This window comes from Quercus suber, unplaced genomic scaffold (assembly GCF_002906115.3).
Source record: "Quercus suber isolate HL8 unplaced genomic scaffold, Cork oak 2.0 scaffold_428, whole genome shotgun sequence".
In the NCBI taxonomy this organism is placed as follows: Eukaryota; Viridiplantae; Streptophyta; class Magnoliopsida; order Fagales; family Fagaceae; genus Quercus; species Quercus suber.
Genome location: NW_027069879.1, coordinates 385,355 through 399,059, shown reverse-complemented (window position 1 = coordinate 399,059; position 13,705 = coordinate 385,355). Strand labels below are relative to the sequence as shown.

Below are 13,705 nucleotides of genomic sequence, written 5' to 3'. Positions count from 1 at the left end.
TCCGAGGAAAGGATTAGGCTAAAGGGTGAATTAGTCCAAGGAAATAGCGAATTGAGGAGGACATAAAAATGAAAAGCCATACCAAGGGTTTTGGCCGAGGAAAGTAGCAGTGGCCCATTAGAACATAAGTTTGAGGAAGCTTCCTAATGAAGCCACCATCACTTTCACATTAAATACTTTGTACCAATAAAAAATGCTGCATTAATGGTTGAATAATACTTGAATAGTGCCTAAACAACCTGTTACCTGTTCAACACAACCTCAAAAGGAGGGGAGAAGAGAGATGGGACAAATATCTTGCCTGAAGGATCATCCACCCTACAAGTGGACGATAAGAATTGAAGAATTAGAGCTATAAAAAGGAGGGAAGAAGAGAGATGAGACAAGTATCATGCTTGAAGGATCATCCACCCTACAAGTGGACGACAAGAATTGAAGAATTTGAGCTATAAATAGGGAAAAATTCCCCATATATAGGGGTTTGATCGAGAAAAGGATAAAAAGATAGAGAGAGAAACCTTATAATATAGAATATAGTTGAGTCTTGTATTTATACCCTAGAACAAACACTCCTTGTATTTTTCAAGGAAAGTAATACAATCAAGAATTGGTCTCATAGTTCATAATTTGGACTTGTGCTTTTATCTCTTCCTTTTTACTGCATTGAATTATTGTTTTAACTCAATTGGTAGTTAAAGTACCCATCTCTTACAAAGTAATTGTTACGAGCAAACACCCAACCCATTAACCAGGGTTCTCAGTTTTTGAACCGTACAAGATTGATACAACATCAATTTTATATATGTTCATCATTGATATTACTTTTAATATGCACTAGTATGTAACACCATGCATATGCACAAGTACAATTAAAAATAATCAGAACTATACGGTTCAAATTATATATATATATATATATATTTTTTTTTTTTAATAATAGATTCAAATTATACGTAGTATTAGTTTACACTTTTTTAAACCTTACATTTCTAAATTATATATATATATATATATATATACGATTTAGAATTTAATTAGTTTTTGACACTTTGATTTTTGCACCTAATAATTCATTTGTCACAAAAATTAAAAACATAAATGTACACATGGCAAAAAATTAGACTCTAATTGAAATCCAATTTAGAATTTAATTAGATTTTTTTAGATGGAATTTAATTGGATTTGGACTTTTCGATTTTTACCATCAATTTTCCACTTAGCACAAAATTAAAAATTAAATTAGACACGTGACACAAAATTGAGAATCCAATTAAAAACTAATTGGACTTTCTCTAAATTTTGACTATTAAATATTTATATATATATATATATATATAACAAAATCCTCATTTTAGATGAATCAATGCTTGTCTCTTAGCATTCACATCAAATATACTAAATGTGGGGCCTATGAGCCTCACAGCCTCGGCCCGCCACGAAACAGGCCCAAGGCCCAGGCCGAGGAGCATAGGCCATTTTTTGTTGGTGTTGTTAGGCTAAATTGGGGGAAGCCTCTTTTCCAATCCACACCGAGGACCACCTCATCCTCGGCCTGACGAGGGGGATTTTAGGGAGACTAACCCCAAAGTAAGATGTCATTCTCACATTTAATGCATTCAACTAACCCCCCTAGCCGCATTAATGGGGAGGTAACCCCTTGGCAGGATAACGTTGATCAGAGTGAACCACTTGAGTACCGATAAGGCCTCTGATGGGACGGATGGCCAGATAAGAAGGCAAATAGATGATCAACAGATGGAAAGAGGGGATAGGGAGATGAAAACTATAAAAGAAAAGTTAGTAAGGTGAGAAGGGAGGGGGAGAACGATAAGGCCTCCTCGGCCACAGGCCGAGGAGCATCTCCCTCCTTGAAAGAGAAACTCTTAGCACTTTTCTTAGTTGCAAGAGAATTCATGCTTGGTGATCGACGGCCAGCACCTAAACCTTTCGCCCCACTCTCTATAAATTTATTGTTTGGGCTTATTGGGCTGAAAACCCGTCACTCAGGGTCAATCTAATTTGAGTCCTTACACTAAAATATTTAGCTTTTAGCATCTTAAAAAGGCAAAAAGTTATTTTTATTTATTTTAACAACTCACTTTACAATACACCTAACATCAAATACTCTATTATTTTACCAATTCATTTAAATATTCTTTAACCTCTCTCTCTCTCTCTCTCTCTCTCTCTCTCTCTCTCTCAAATACTTTTTTTGTGGTTACCATCTAGCTACAGTAAATTGCTGGAAATGCTATAACTAAGTGTTAAAAAATAATAAATTTGACACCTTTGATGCAATGGGATTTTAGCACATTTGATGTGAATGCTCTCCATGTATCTAACTTCATATTCAAATGGTGAGGTTACTTTTGCACAATCATCCTTGTTTCCATCTTAAGATCCTAGCCTTGGTGAAGCACATGTCTCCCTATTGGACCTCCAGATGTCAAGCTTCCATATCCTCTTGTTTGTCAATTTTGAGGAGGATTCCTTAAAGTGTAATAGAAGCTTTTTGATAACTTTATTCCCACTCTCATAATTTTTTCCCTTTTTCATGCCTACTATTTTAACATCTTTGAATTCCCTTGTTTGTTAGGATTTTTGTTTTGTATCAAGGGACAATTTTTTTTGCTTCACAACCTTAACCTTGCTAGTTAGGCAGCTCATTGTATGTGGTATGGGCTCATAAATATCTCCTCCCTCCCTCTTTGGGTCTTCACTCTCCAAAAACTTATGATCCATTTGGATTGAGGGAGAAGGAGGAGGAGCAGAGTAAAATAGAATAGATTTAACACAAAATTAACTTATTTTTAGCCAACTCTACTTTACTCTACTCTCCCTTCATCCAAATAAGCCATTAGAGATGGTTTTGGGCTCTCTTTCCTTCTTCTTGTTTAATATTATCCTTACTTATCAAAGACCAGTCTCTTCAAGATAAATAAATACCATGGAAAAGGTTCTTTTTTGAAATATAATTTTTTTTTTGGATAGGTAAAATTATTTTTTTGGCCTCATGATCATGGCATTGATTTGTGGATATAAACGCCAATTACTAGGTGCAAAAGTTGTAATACCAAAAAAGCTTGTTGGTATATGTGAAACCGTATGTGGAAGTAAAATACAAGTACCTGTACCCAAAAAAAAAAGAAAAAAAAAATCCTATTATTAGCATATCTACAACTGTCCATAAAATGATTAATGAAACTGACAAAGAGGTATGACCGAAAAAGGAGAAGAAAAAAAAAAAAAAAAAAAAAAACACTAAAAAACAATCAAATTGTCTATTAACTGCATGAAGATCAAATCATCAAATGGCAACTTGTTATATTTTTGGGTCGTTCCCGGAAACCATACTGAAATAAGTGTTTGGATTTGGTGCCCCAGCCCAGCTGGCTTTAGTTAGTACTTAGTAACAGTTTACCAGACTTGTCAAACGAGAATGGATCAGTGTGGGCCGTGAATTGGGCCACATGACCCAGTGGTTTTGCTTGGAGAATAATAGTGTAATAAAAAAAACAATTATCGCCGTTGCCGGGGATCGAACCCGGGTCACCCGCGTGACAGGCGGGAATACTCACCACTATACTACAACGACCTTGTTGATATAACTGTTAACTAAATATTTATTATTCCTTTTGAGCTACAAGAAAATCTGCCAATTACGGAAAAACCCTTGAATGGACTGATGATTCACTGCCTCCCGGAGAAGCAAGTTCCAAATGTTTACTTGTGAGTCACGACACATGGAATAATTTCCCTCAGGAGGCCAACTGCAAGTCGTAAACGCTGTCTACTCTTCTTCCCTCTCTGACTCTTGAGCTCTCTCGCACACAGTTTTTGTTTTTCGCCATAGCTTAATACAAATTTTTACAGCTATCACTTATTAATCATCATAACCCCTCATTACTCGCACATGATAAACTCAACGAAGTCACAATCTCCCAAACTTTAAACCTCATTCATTACACTTATTAATAACAAAATCCCGCTCACTATCACACAAATCACTCAAACAAAAAAACGAAAATGCTCGGACACGAAGGAGAAACCCCTTCCAGGTACTACTACTATAAATTTAATGCAATTTATTTTCAACTATTATGTTATAGCAATTTGAGAAAATGTCAAGTTTATTTGTTTTTGGTAATAATCTGAAACATAGGTACGAATTGTTGAACATGGTGAAGAAACACTCAAACTCTTTAGGGCAAACAGTACTATTAATGGACCAACAACAACAACAAGACGGTGCTCCAGACGACGTCGAATTGGATCAGCTGTTTTGGCACGATATCTTGGATTTGTATTTTGTTCGTGGCAAAGAGTCTAGGGGTCGCCAAGACGACGATCTTTTATTTTTCATCAGGAAATTGGTAACCAAATTTTATTAAATTTTGAATTCATTGGCTATAAAATTTACAATCCAGTTGTGTTTTTAGCAAATTTTTTGTTGTTGTTGGTATAATAGGGGTCCCAAGGATATGGATTCAATGACAATTTGGAAGCTATTGCTCCTTACTTTGTTCGCAGGTGGGCACCTAAGGTATAAAAAAAAAAACTTTTAAATTTTCCGATTCGAGCTTTATGTGTCTATGCATGCGTGCTAAACTGAAATCCTTTGTGCGTATTGATGATCTAGTTCATTGCATTGTCTTGCTAATAGCAATTGCATATTGTTTGAAACAAAAAGTGTATGTGCGTAATAAGTTGTGAATCTTGTGATTGTTCCCGTCATTCGTTTGTCAACTCAACAGGGTGTGAAATTGGGCATGTTCATAGCATTTAGGGAAATATTTGAAGTTGGAGTTTGGCATGTATATTATCAAGAAAAATAGAAAATGTGGTGTTAACAACTCCGTATACATCTTTTCGATGTTGTTAGTGCATGGTTTATGAGATGTGCCTATGTTTGAACTTATGCATCATGTAGGAAATGGAAAAAGAGTTAAGGACATAAGTGATCAATCTATGAGATATGGAGAATGGATTCATTGTCATCATATTAATTGTATAGGAAAACAGTAATACATTTATCTTCCTGTTCACTGGTCACGTAAAATAAGGTTCTTTACTTTTGTCAAAACCAGTTGGATACGTTAGTCGGTGAGAGTTCTGTTGAAGTGGATTGGAGGCGATCATTTTACTTGAACTTGATTGCTCACACTACATTCACTGTGACAGTGGCTATTTGCAGGTAATTTTTCTTTTTCTTTTGTTTTACATGATGTTTTCGTCCCTTAAGTTATGTTGACTACCTTTTGCTTTCAAGTTGCTGATGTTTGCCTGCATAGTTTTCTCGGGCAAGTAAGGTCATATGCACGTTTGGGCTCTTAGCACTCAATTATGATCATAATTTCTCATTCCGCTTTTGGAATTTTATCCTGATTGAGAAGTGTGACTCTGTCATATCAAATTGTTAATTAGGCATTGTAAAACGGTTTCAGAGTACTTGCAAATAGAGTTTGTAGTTCCTGTGAATTTTTCATCTCAAGGGAAGTGGTTGGGTTTGGTTTGGAAGAGAGTTCTTGTTGTAACTACTCTATATGATGCACATTTCGTTATTCAATTTGTACAAGGAATTTTATGTTGTTTCCATACGTGCAATTGATATAAGATTCGGCCATCTATGACAGTTACTATCCGTCTTCTTGGAGGTGTCATTTCTAATTTTCTAGGATTATTCCTATTTTAATGAGTTTGTATTGCTTGTCAAAACCACATGCACATTTGTTATTTAGAGATTTTAAGTTGTATTTATCATTGTTTTCACTCATAGAATAAAGTTGCAGCTTCCTACCATATGGATTTCAAGTTCTATATGTTAGTTGTTTTTGTACCAAAATTTATTTGTCCATTCCTTTCAGAGCACCTGACACTTTGAAAAAAAAAATCCCTGATATATTAGAAAGAAATGTACCAGGAATAACATATATTAGCAAGAAAGAAATGGCAACTTGTTTATAGATGTGTGTTTTAGGACCTTGCTACTAAGGATTCTTATTTCCTTCTGTCCTGCATGATAGCTTCATTATGGTAGAATCTGAAACATGTTTTTTTCCAGTCATGAGGACCTTCGGAATCATCAATCTGGGCAAGACAAACCATTGTCACCTATATATAAGGTATCCATAGCCTTAATTAGTGTAACAGATATCGCTTTAGTTAGTTGTTAATAGGATATATTTTGTATCCTATTCTTCTTATCTTCTTTTATATGTGGCCACCCTGTTCAGTCTGTTTTCAATATTGAGAATTCTTCTTAACCACTGAAGTTGATTCTCTTGTCAAGAGAAGTACCATCTACTCCAATTTGCTGCTGAGAAGATAAATAATGAATTTATGTTGTTGTCATCTAAACTTGAAGTGGATAAAACTAAGATGATTATGCACTGAAATGTCTGTATGAAGTTGATGTTCATGCTCATTTTTGCATCTGTTTTTGCCTTTTGTGAATTTTCCTGAGTTGGCCAATCCGGTTCCTTTTTGGAAGGCGCATGTCGTGTTTTGGTTATGATGTGCATTGTGCATATATCTTCACATGAACAGCCCAGGGTTGGCTGGGGCCTTTAGTAAAGGTACAGATTGGGTCTGGCTTCCATGATCTAGGAATTTAAGATCTCTCTCATGAAAAACCCAAAAGCTACTATACTAAGATTATTTTTTCAAATTGAATTTGTGTTCTTGAGATCATGGTAGCTCAACTACTATCTCTTGCATGCTCTTAGATATTGTATGTAGATATATATTAAAATAGTAATCTAATCATGTAGCATGGCCTGGGACATCTCTGCAGGTTGTTAAAACGGTTTATGCATCCCCAAGTCGTGTCAATTTTCATTTGGATTCCAAAAAGGCAAGTTTATATATATTCAGCAAATTGATATCTTCCTCTACTTATCAAAAAAAAAGAAAAAAGAAAAAAAAAGAAGAAGATATCTTCCTCAATTGTGTTCTCAATTTCCATCTGACTCTGTTACTAACATGTGTCTAGGAAGTGGAGACAACACCTGCCTATCCAGATATCTGTTTTGCAGTTGATGACTTTGATTCTACCTTTGATGCGGTGGTAATAAGTTTGTTTTATCCTATATATTTTTTGCATCTAATTTTATTAACTTCACTAGAAATGTTATTTTGCTTAAATAATTATTTAATTAAGCAGCTGAGCTTATTACAGGCTTTGCCAAAGGATAATAATTATTAGGATATTATTACCAAATGTGTTACTCAACATTGCTTTGCCTAGCTACTTTGCTATTATTACGCTATTATATTGGTTGAATGGAAGACAGGTTGAAATGCTTAGTTTCATAGAACATATAAACATACTCCCGCTTTCACAATAAAGATAGTGGCTTCACTTTTGCCTTATCAACTTTTAAGTCAGGCTAGAATAATGGCATTCTTTAATGAATTTTACACACTTGATCTTCTACTATCTTCTTCACGTCCCTTTATCAAGGAACAGGAAGACTGTAAAATATTTAACATTCTCAGATTTCTGCATGATTATCACTTTTCTTTGATATGATCTACTTTCAAGTTACTATTTTATCATGTGATTTAATTTCACTGTCTATCTAGGTATTGACGGAAATAGACCATTGCTATTGTGTACTTCTTAATGCACATGGCGGGGCGGCATTTCCTAGTGATGATGCACATTGTGGGGCAGCGTCTGCTAGTGAAAAGGAGTCTCAAGATTCCAGTTCCAGTGATACTTCCTCTTTGAGAGTTGATACTAATTCTGGAAAGACAAAAAATACTAAGGTTTGTGTCAATTCTCATCACACATGAGAATGACTGCTATGAGCCTATTGCCCTGCCACTGTCTTGATTTTGTGAGCCAATGCTTTTCATAATTATTATTTTGACTAAAGTAGACTTTTGGCCCATATATTTTGAAATTGTTTTCATTTTGGCCCTCTACATTTTTCAAAATTTTCTTGCTCTTCATGTTTGATTCTGTTTCCATACTTGCCTTGCCATCCATTTCTATTAGTAATCTGACCATTATATGCCCTTTATATTAACTTTTTCATTAAATATTAGTTCTAAAATGCTATGGAGGGTGTGAATTTCATTGTTGTAGGTAGAATAAACACATCAAGGATGGTCAAATTACTAGCAGAAATGGATTGCAGGGCCAATATGAAAACAGAATCAAGCATGGAGGGTTAAATTAAAAGTTTTGAAATGTAAATGGCCAAAATGAAAACAACCCAAAACTTTAAGGGCCAAAAGTGTACTTTATTATTATTTGATTGCTATGTATTTTTAGCATCACCGTAGTGTACTTCTGTTAGTAACCAGAAAAAAATTGATTGGTAATATTGATGTGCTTACACATAACCTGCAGGGTAAATATTTGTTTCCCAGGGAGAAAACACAGACACTGGGCTTTGTGAATTTCAGAAGAAGAAGAAGAAAAAAAAAATAATAATAATAATAAATGCAGAAGTAATATAATAATTAATCTTATAGTTGCCATTACTTTTACCAGAGCTGACTGAGATACCTGCATGATGCCTTTTGAGGACTAATATGGTCTTATGATTGAGCATGGTAACTCTTGCTGTAAACTTTCCTTTATACATAGCAAAATAATAGTAGCAAAAAACTCAAGGGAGCATGTGACTTATGATTAACATCTTGCCAGGCTTAAGAGGATTTAGATTATTATAGTAACAACTCAATCAAGCCTAGAATACCAACTACAGGTATGAGCTGTTTGGAATATCATGAATAATTATGAGAGGGCACTGTAAATATTCCCATTAAGTTGATGAGCAAATTAGCTTCATAGAATCAAACATTCTACCTTTACAGAAATGTCAATGATGAGGCATCGGAAAGCAGTCAGTGCTACTTTTTCTCTGATTATTTTGCTTTTGCCTCTCCTTGCTTTTGGAAAAAAAAGGTAGAGACGACTCAAGTACCTATCGGAAAAAAAGAAAAAGAGGCATTTAATAGTTGTAATGTAGGTATATTAACTGTATGGATGCTCCACACACATTCACATTGGTGCACACATGCACACACAAAATAGGTGCTTAGATCCTTTTGTATACATCTTGACTCACTGGCAGCTGTGATTGCAGCTTACTCTTTTCTCAGGATTTGTCAGCTATCAAATGGTTCGAGATGCATATGATGGTACGTCTTCCTATAGACTCTCTCTCTCTCTTTGGTATAAATTACTTGGATCAAATTAATTTCTCACTTTTTCATTTAGATTTAATATATGTTTACTTTCATTTTCTAAAGCAGTGAGTGGTTTTTATGACCTTTGTTTGGGACATATTGAGTGTATATTTTTATCATTTCTACATGTTGCACATGCAGGAATATTGATACGTGAAATACTGTTTCTAAGTTGGTATTGACTTAAGTTCTGCTGTTACATTTGAATCTAACTCCGTGAAGTTGTGAACTTTCTTTTCTTTAATTCAATGTTGAATATATTCTGTTAAGATTGAAGATCTATCTCAGTAACCATAAAGTAGTCTGGAGAAGGCTGTTATTATTGGGACTTTAGCTTATTCAATTCTAGTGTGCTTTATAAATGTACCATCTTATTTTAAAGACCTCTCATGTAAGGGTGTAGACGGTGTAGTTCATTTAGTGTAGCTGATGCAGGAAGCAAAAGAGACTATTTATTTTAACCTTAGTTTTATTTCTATTTGGACATCAATTGAATTTTTATTTTAGGCCCTAGTATTTACTTAGGTTAACTAGTATTTTTATTTAAAGTCTAGGGTGTTTTTGTTATTCAATAAGTAGGGTTTCCTAACCAATTAGAATTAGGTTTTTGTATTCCTATATAAGCAAATGATGTACTACTATCAAAGGGAGATGATTTTGATGAATGAAAGTTGCTTTTGGTTTTTGGTCTTTTGCCAACTCCAGCCAATCCTAGGTGCTGATAGCTAGTGGTTTTTTTTTCTTGCTTGGTATTGACCCCAAGCAAGCCTAGATGCTGATTCCTAGGTTCCTATCCTTTATTTTCCTTTCTTTTAATTTTATTGCTGAAAAGTTCTGGCCTGTCCTACGTTAGTAACAGGACCATTTTGCACTGCACTGCAAGGGTCAGTTTCTCAAAAACTACAACTTAGCTGCACTTGGAAGGGGCCAGCCTGCCAGTCTGGGATCGGTTTTATTGTTCTTGGTACAGTGTGGCTTGGTCGGTTTGGGCCACATAATGTGAACGACGAGATTGCCGACTTGAGGGATGACCAGAAGAGGGAGTGGAAACAATGCAAAACAGCGTAGCATCACCTTAGAGTCTTCACATTGTGTTTCTTGTTGAAGACAGGAAGGGGGAATTGGTGAGGTCAGATCTGGTAGAGTCAGATCAGTGGGAGTGAGAGAGGAGATGAAATAGGTCTGTAGGGAAAGTGGGTTTAGGGTAGATCTGGGAGATGCCTTCCACTGTCTTTTTAAAAAGAGATTTGTGTTTGTTTGATTTCAAAAGGGCAGCTGACAGCCAAACTACCACTGTCGGATAAAAGAAAAAAACCTGGCTGTGACAGTTGAATCACAAGCCATTGGAAACAGCAGAATTGGCTGGTTTGGCTTGTACCAGCTGGTTTTGGTCAGTTTCTGAACACCCCTACTTTCATACGTACAACTTTTTTTTCAGTAGCTTTATTTCTACTTTGGTTCTGCTTTATCCATTAAAATTCTCCCTCACATCTTTGCAAACTATGTATGGTACACAAGGCAAATTCTTTGTGAACTACAGCAGTTCAAAATTTTGTCTGACTTTTGTGGCTGGACCTCTGTTCAAGCTAAAACTTTGGCAACTTAGTCAACTCTGTTCTTCTGAGTATCTTTAAAAGGTCCACAATGTTCCAAATAAGTTTTATTGTTGACTTTTTTTCTTTTCTCCTCTTGTATACAGCCGGAAAATCACGATTTGGGAGCCTTTTATCGCTTGGTCATTCCCCTGGCAAAACAGACAGACTGTACATGAAAGGTCCTGGTGGACGTGGGGAAGTTGAAGTTGCTGTTTCTGGTGTTGTAGGTAAGAGACTCTTTTTCAGATAATAATGTTTTAACACACTATTTCATTTATTTCTCTCTCTCTTTCTTTTTTGTTGATGTTCTGGATGAAATGTTTTCTTAGAACCTAAATGTGTTTTGACAAATGAGAACCCTTTTATTCTTCAAAAGTGAATAAACATGTGCCGTTAACTTTTAAATGTACCATGAATATTTTGCTTCTTACAAGAACTTGTGATGGCAACTTTTTGACTTTACCATGTTATACTACCTCACTCTGCCTGAGTACATTAAGTTTGGCAATAATTAAAGATGTTGAACAAGTTTGGAAAAAAAAACTGAATCTTGATATATAATGGGATTGGTTTCAGTTGATGCCCTAGGATAATAGCAGTATGCCTCAAATATCAACTTCTCATTTTGGCACTGCCCAGCTGGCAAATGCCCACTCCTTCCTCTTATTGATAACTCACTGTTTCTCAGACTCCCCTCTCTCTCATCTTGCATGCTATGTGACATCTCTCCTTCTAAGATCAGATGATGCAAACTGCAAGCAGTGATGCCTTAATTATAGCATGGGTAGAGAAACTATATCTTCTTTAGAAGCCTAGGATTAAGGCAAAGCCCAAGAATAAGTGTCAATGGTAGTTAATTAGGACTATATATATATATATAAAATGTTTAATTGGTTATTCTAGCGTGTAGGGTATTTTAGTAATTCTGTTGGGTATGTGCCTTGGGTATTATTTTATTAATAAGTCTTATCTTACATGTTGACCTTTGCACGTACGTGTGTTCTTTTTACCCTTTCTCTTCTCTCTATCCTTATCTTTCTTGTATCCCTATTCACAGGCACTGATCATAATGTCCCATCACACTATGAATTTCCCTTTTTTTCCTTCTTCCTTACAATCCCAAGTCAAACCCCATCCTCATATCTATCAAAATCCTAAAATCTCACATACTTCCTCTATCAAATAATCATAAAAACTTCAACAAAGCCTATCCAATTTTGAGCCTTAACCCTTTTATTCTACTACTCTAAGCCCCAGATCCTCAAATCCTCCTAATTTTTCCTACACCAAGTAGGTATCACAAGAATGGAAGTGAATGGAATGGAAGTCACAAATGTCTTAGATACTTTTAAAAAGTGAATTGGGATCCGTTGATTTTTGGAGAGGGTTTCTTTCTTCCTCTGGTGGGGTTTTGTTTTGTTTTTGGGTTGGGATTCCTTTTTTTTTGGGGGGGGGGGTGGTGAAACTGATGGAATTGATATTTATATGCTTTATAGTTTTCAACGTGGAATGTTGATTCGCAGATCTCAGTGGTTTGTTGCTAGAATTCATATTTTAAAACTAATGGGGGACAATGGGTTGGGTTTTGGATTTCATCAAATGGGGTAGGTTTTGGGATTCGTTTCCAAATTGAATCGACTTCAAGCTAGGTTCTGGATGGCATACCCTGGCCTTCCCAAACCAAACCTGTTTCTATGTAGAACACATCTAATATCTGGTCTCCAGATTGTGTTGTGACAGAGGTGTTGTGCTTATCAACTAATTGATCCTATGAATTAGATGATATATGCAAAGATTGTGTCAAATACTGAATCGAGAAGTGCTATATCAGATCAAAGCCAAGAGGATTCAGGACCTTTTTCACCAGTCATGTCGAAAAGAGGATTCGGGATTGGCTCAATTTTTCGGAAAGCAGCATCTGTTGCATCTGTGGCTGCAAAGCATGCCTATGCAGCTGCTGCTGCCTCCAGCACAAGTTCTGATGATGAAATGGTGCCTCTGAAATGCTGCTTAATGTCCATTTCATTGCCCTGGGAACACATTGCTTATGACATGTTATTTAAGGTGAAGTTACTGTTTCCCAATTCCTATGGTAAACTGCATTGTTATTTTCAATTCCTCATAATTTGCCTGGTAGGGGCAGTTTTTTCCTATGATTTTATGTATTTACCAGCTGCATTTGGCTCAATGGCATTAGTTGGTCAGGTCTCAAAGTTTGCTTGGGTAGTAAAAGTGTTAGAAACCAAAAGTCCATTTGTTGATCTTGATCTTTTTGTGGGAATATCTAAGTGGTGATCTATTTATTCTTTTATCGTGCTTGAAAGAACTGCTAATTTGATACCCTGACTGCAAACTCAGGGAAGTCCTCCAGTGAACCTGTAAGGTGAAAGGACCATATGTTTCTGCATCCATGAAATTGCAGAATGGTTATGGTGGTAAAGCCTGGGAGGAAAGCATGAGACTATCAGAGGCATGGAGTTGCAACCTGCGAGAATATGAAAGAAAGTTATTTTGTAATCTAAGTTGTATATGGAAATCCCCTCCTCTCTCTCTGTGCATATTTGGTCTTGGTCAAGTGTCTCATAGCTTTGTTAAAATATTGTAAATCAATTTATTTTAAGTTAGTAAATGTAGTGTCACGCCAAGTTCACAGTAAATGTAGAGCAAGGTTTTTATGCAACCTAGATTGCAGGAATTTTTATGCAAACCATCTATATGTATTATTTAAGTAAGTCACATGACTCATTAAAAATGTCATGGGACTAAACTAAAGTACACAATGGTTTTTTTAAAATGCCACTCTAAGTACACTACAACCGTTCACATTTTCCTATATTTTATTTGCAGATAGAAACCCTTTGGATTACTTTTCCATATGCTATAACTGTGATTTTTTTTTTTTTCAA

General features: G+C 35.6%; 1 protein-coding gene and 1 non-coding gene across 2 annotated transcripts; one reads left to right on the top strand and one right to left on the bottom strand.

The window, feature by feature from the left end:
* Window positions 1–3,523: 3,523 nt before the first annotated feature.
* Window positions 3,524–3,595, bottom strand: TRNAD-GUC (transfer RNA aspartic acid (anticodon GUC)). Its single transcript has one exon. It is a non-coding gene; the product is annotated as a tRNA-Asp (tRNA).
* Window positions 3,596–3,758: 163 nt separating this feature from the next.
* LOC112012169 (uncharacterized) lies at window positions 3,759–13,632 on the top strand. The gene is made up of 12 exons (XM_024044551.2): window positions 3,759–4,058; window positions 4,163–4,373; window positions 4,469–4,543; window positions 5,088–5,194; window positions 6,062–6,122; window positions 6,794–6,853; window positions 6,992–7,066; window positions 7,585–7,770; window positions 9,102–9,156; window positions 10,904–11,026; window positions 12,631–12,863; window positions 13,158–13,632. The coding sequence occupies exons 1-12, from the start codon at window positions 4,027–4,029 to the stop codon at window positions 13,179–13,181; spliced, it is 1,242 nt and encodes a 413-aa protein (XP_023900319.1). The 5' UTR covers window positions 3,759–4,026; the 3' UTR covers window positions 13,182–13,632.
* Window positions 13,633–13,705: the final 73 nt, after the last annotated feature.

Bases quoted from the DNA above. Each gene is read 5' to 3' on its own strand.
- LOC112012169 (XM_024044551.2), top strand. From the start codon at position 4,027: ATGCTCGGACACGAAGGAGAAACCCCTTCCAG. The intron at 4,059-4,162 runs GTACTACTACTA...TCTGAAACATAG, and splicing joins GAAGGAGAAACCCCTTCCAG to GTACGAATTGTTGAACATGG. The intron at 9,157-10,903 runs GTACGTCTTCCT...TCTTGTATACAG, and splicing joins GGTTCGAGATGCATATGATG to CCGGAAAATCACGATTTGGG.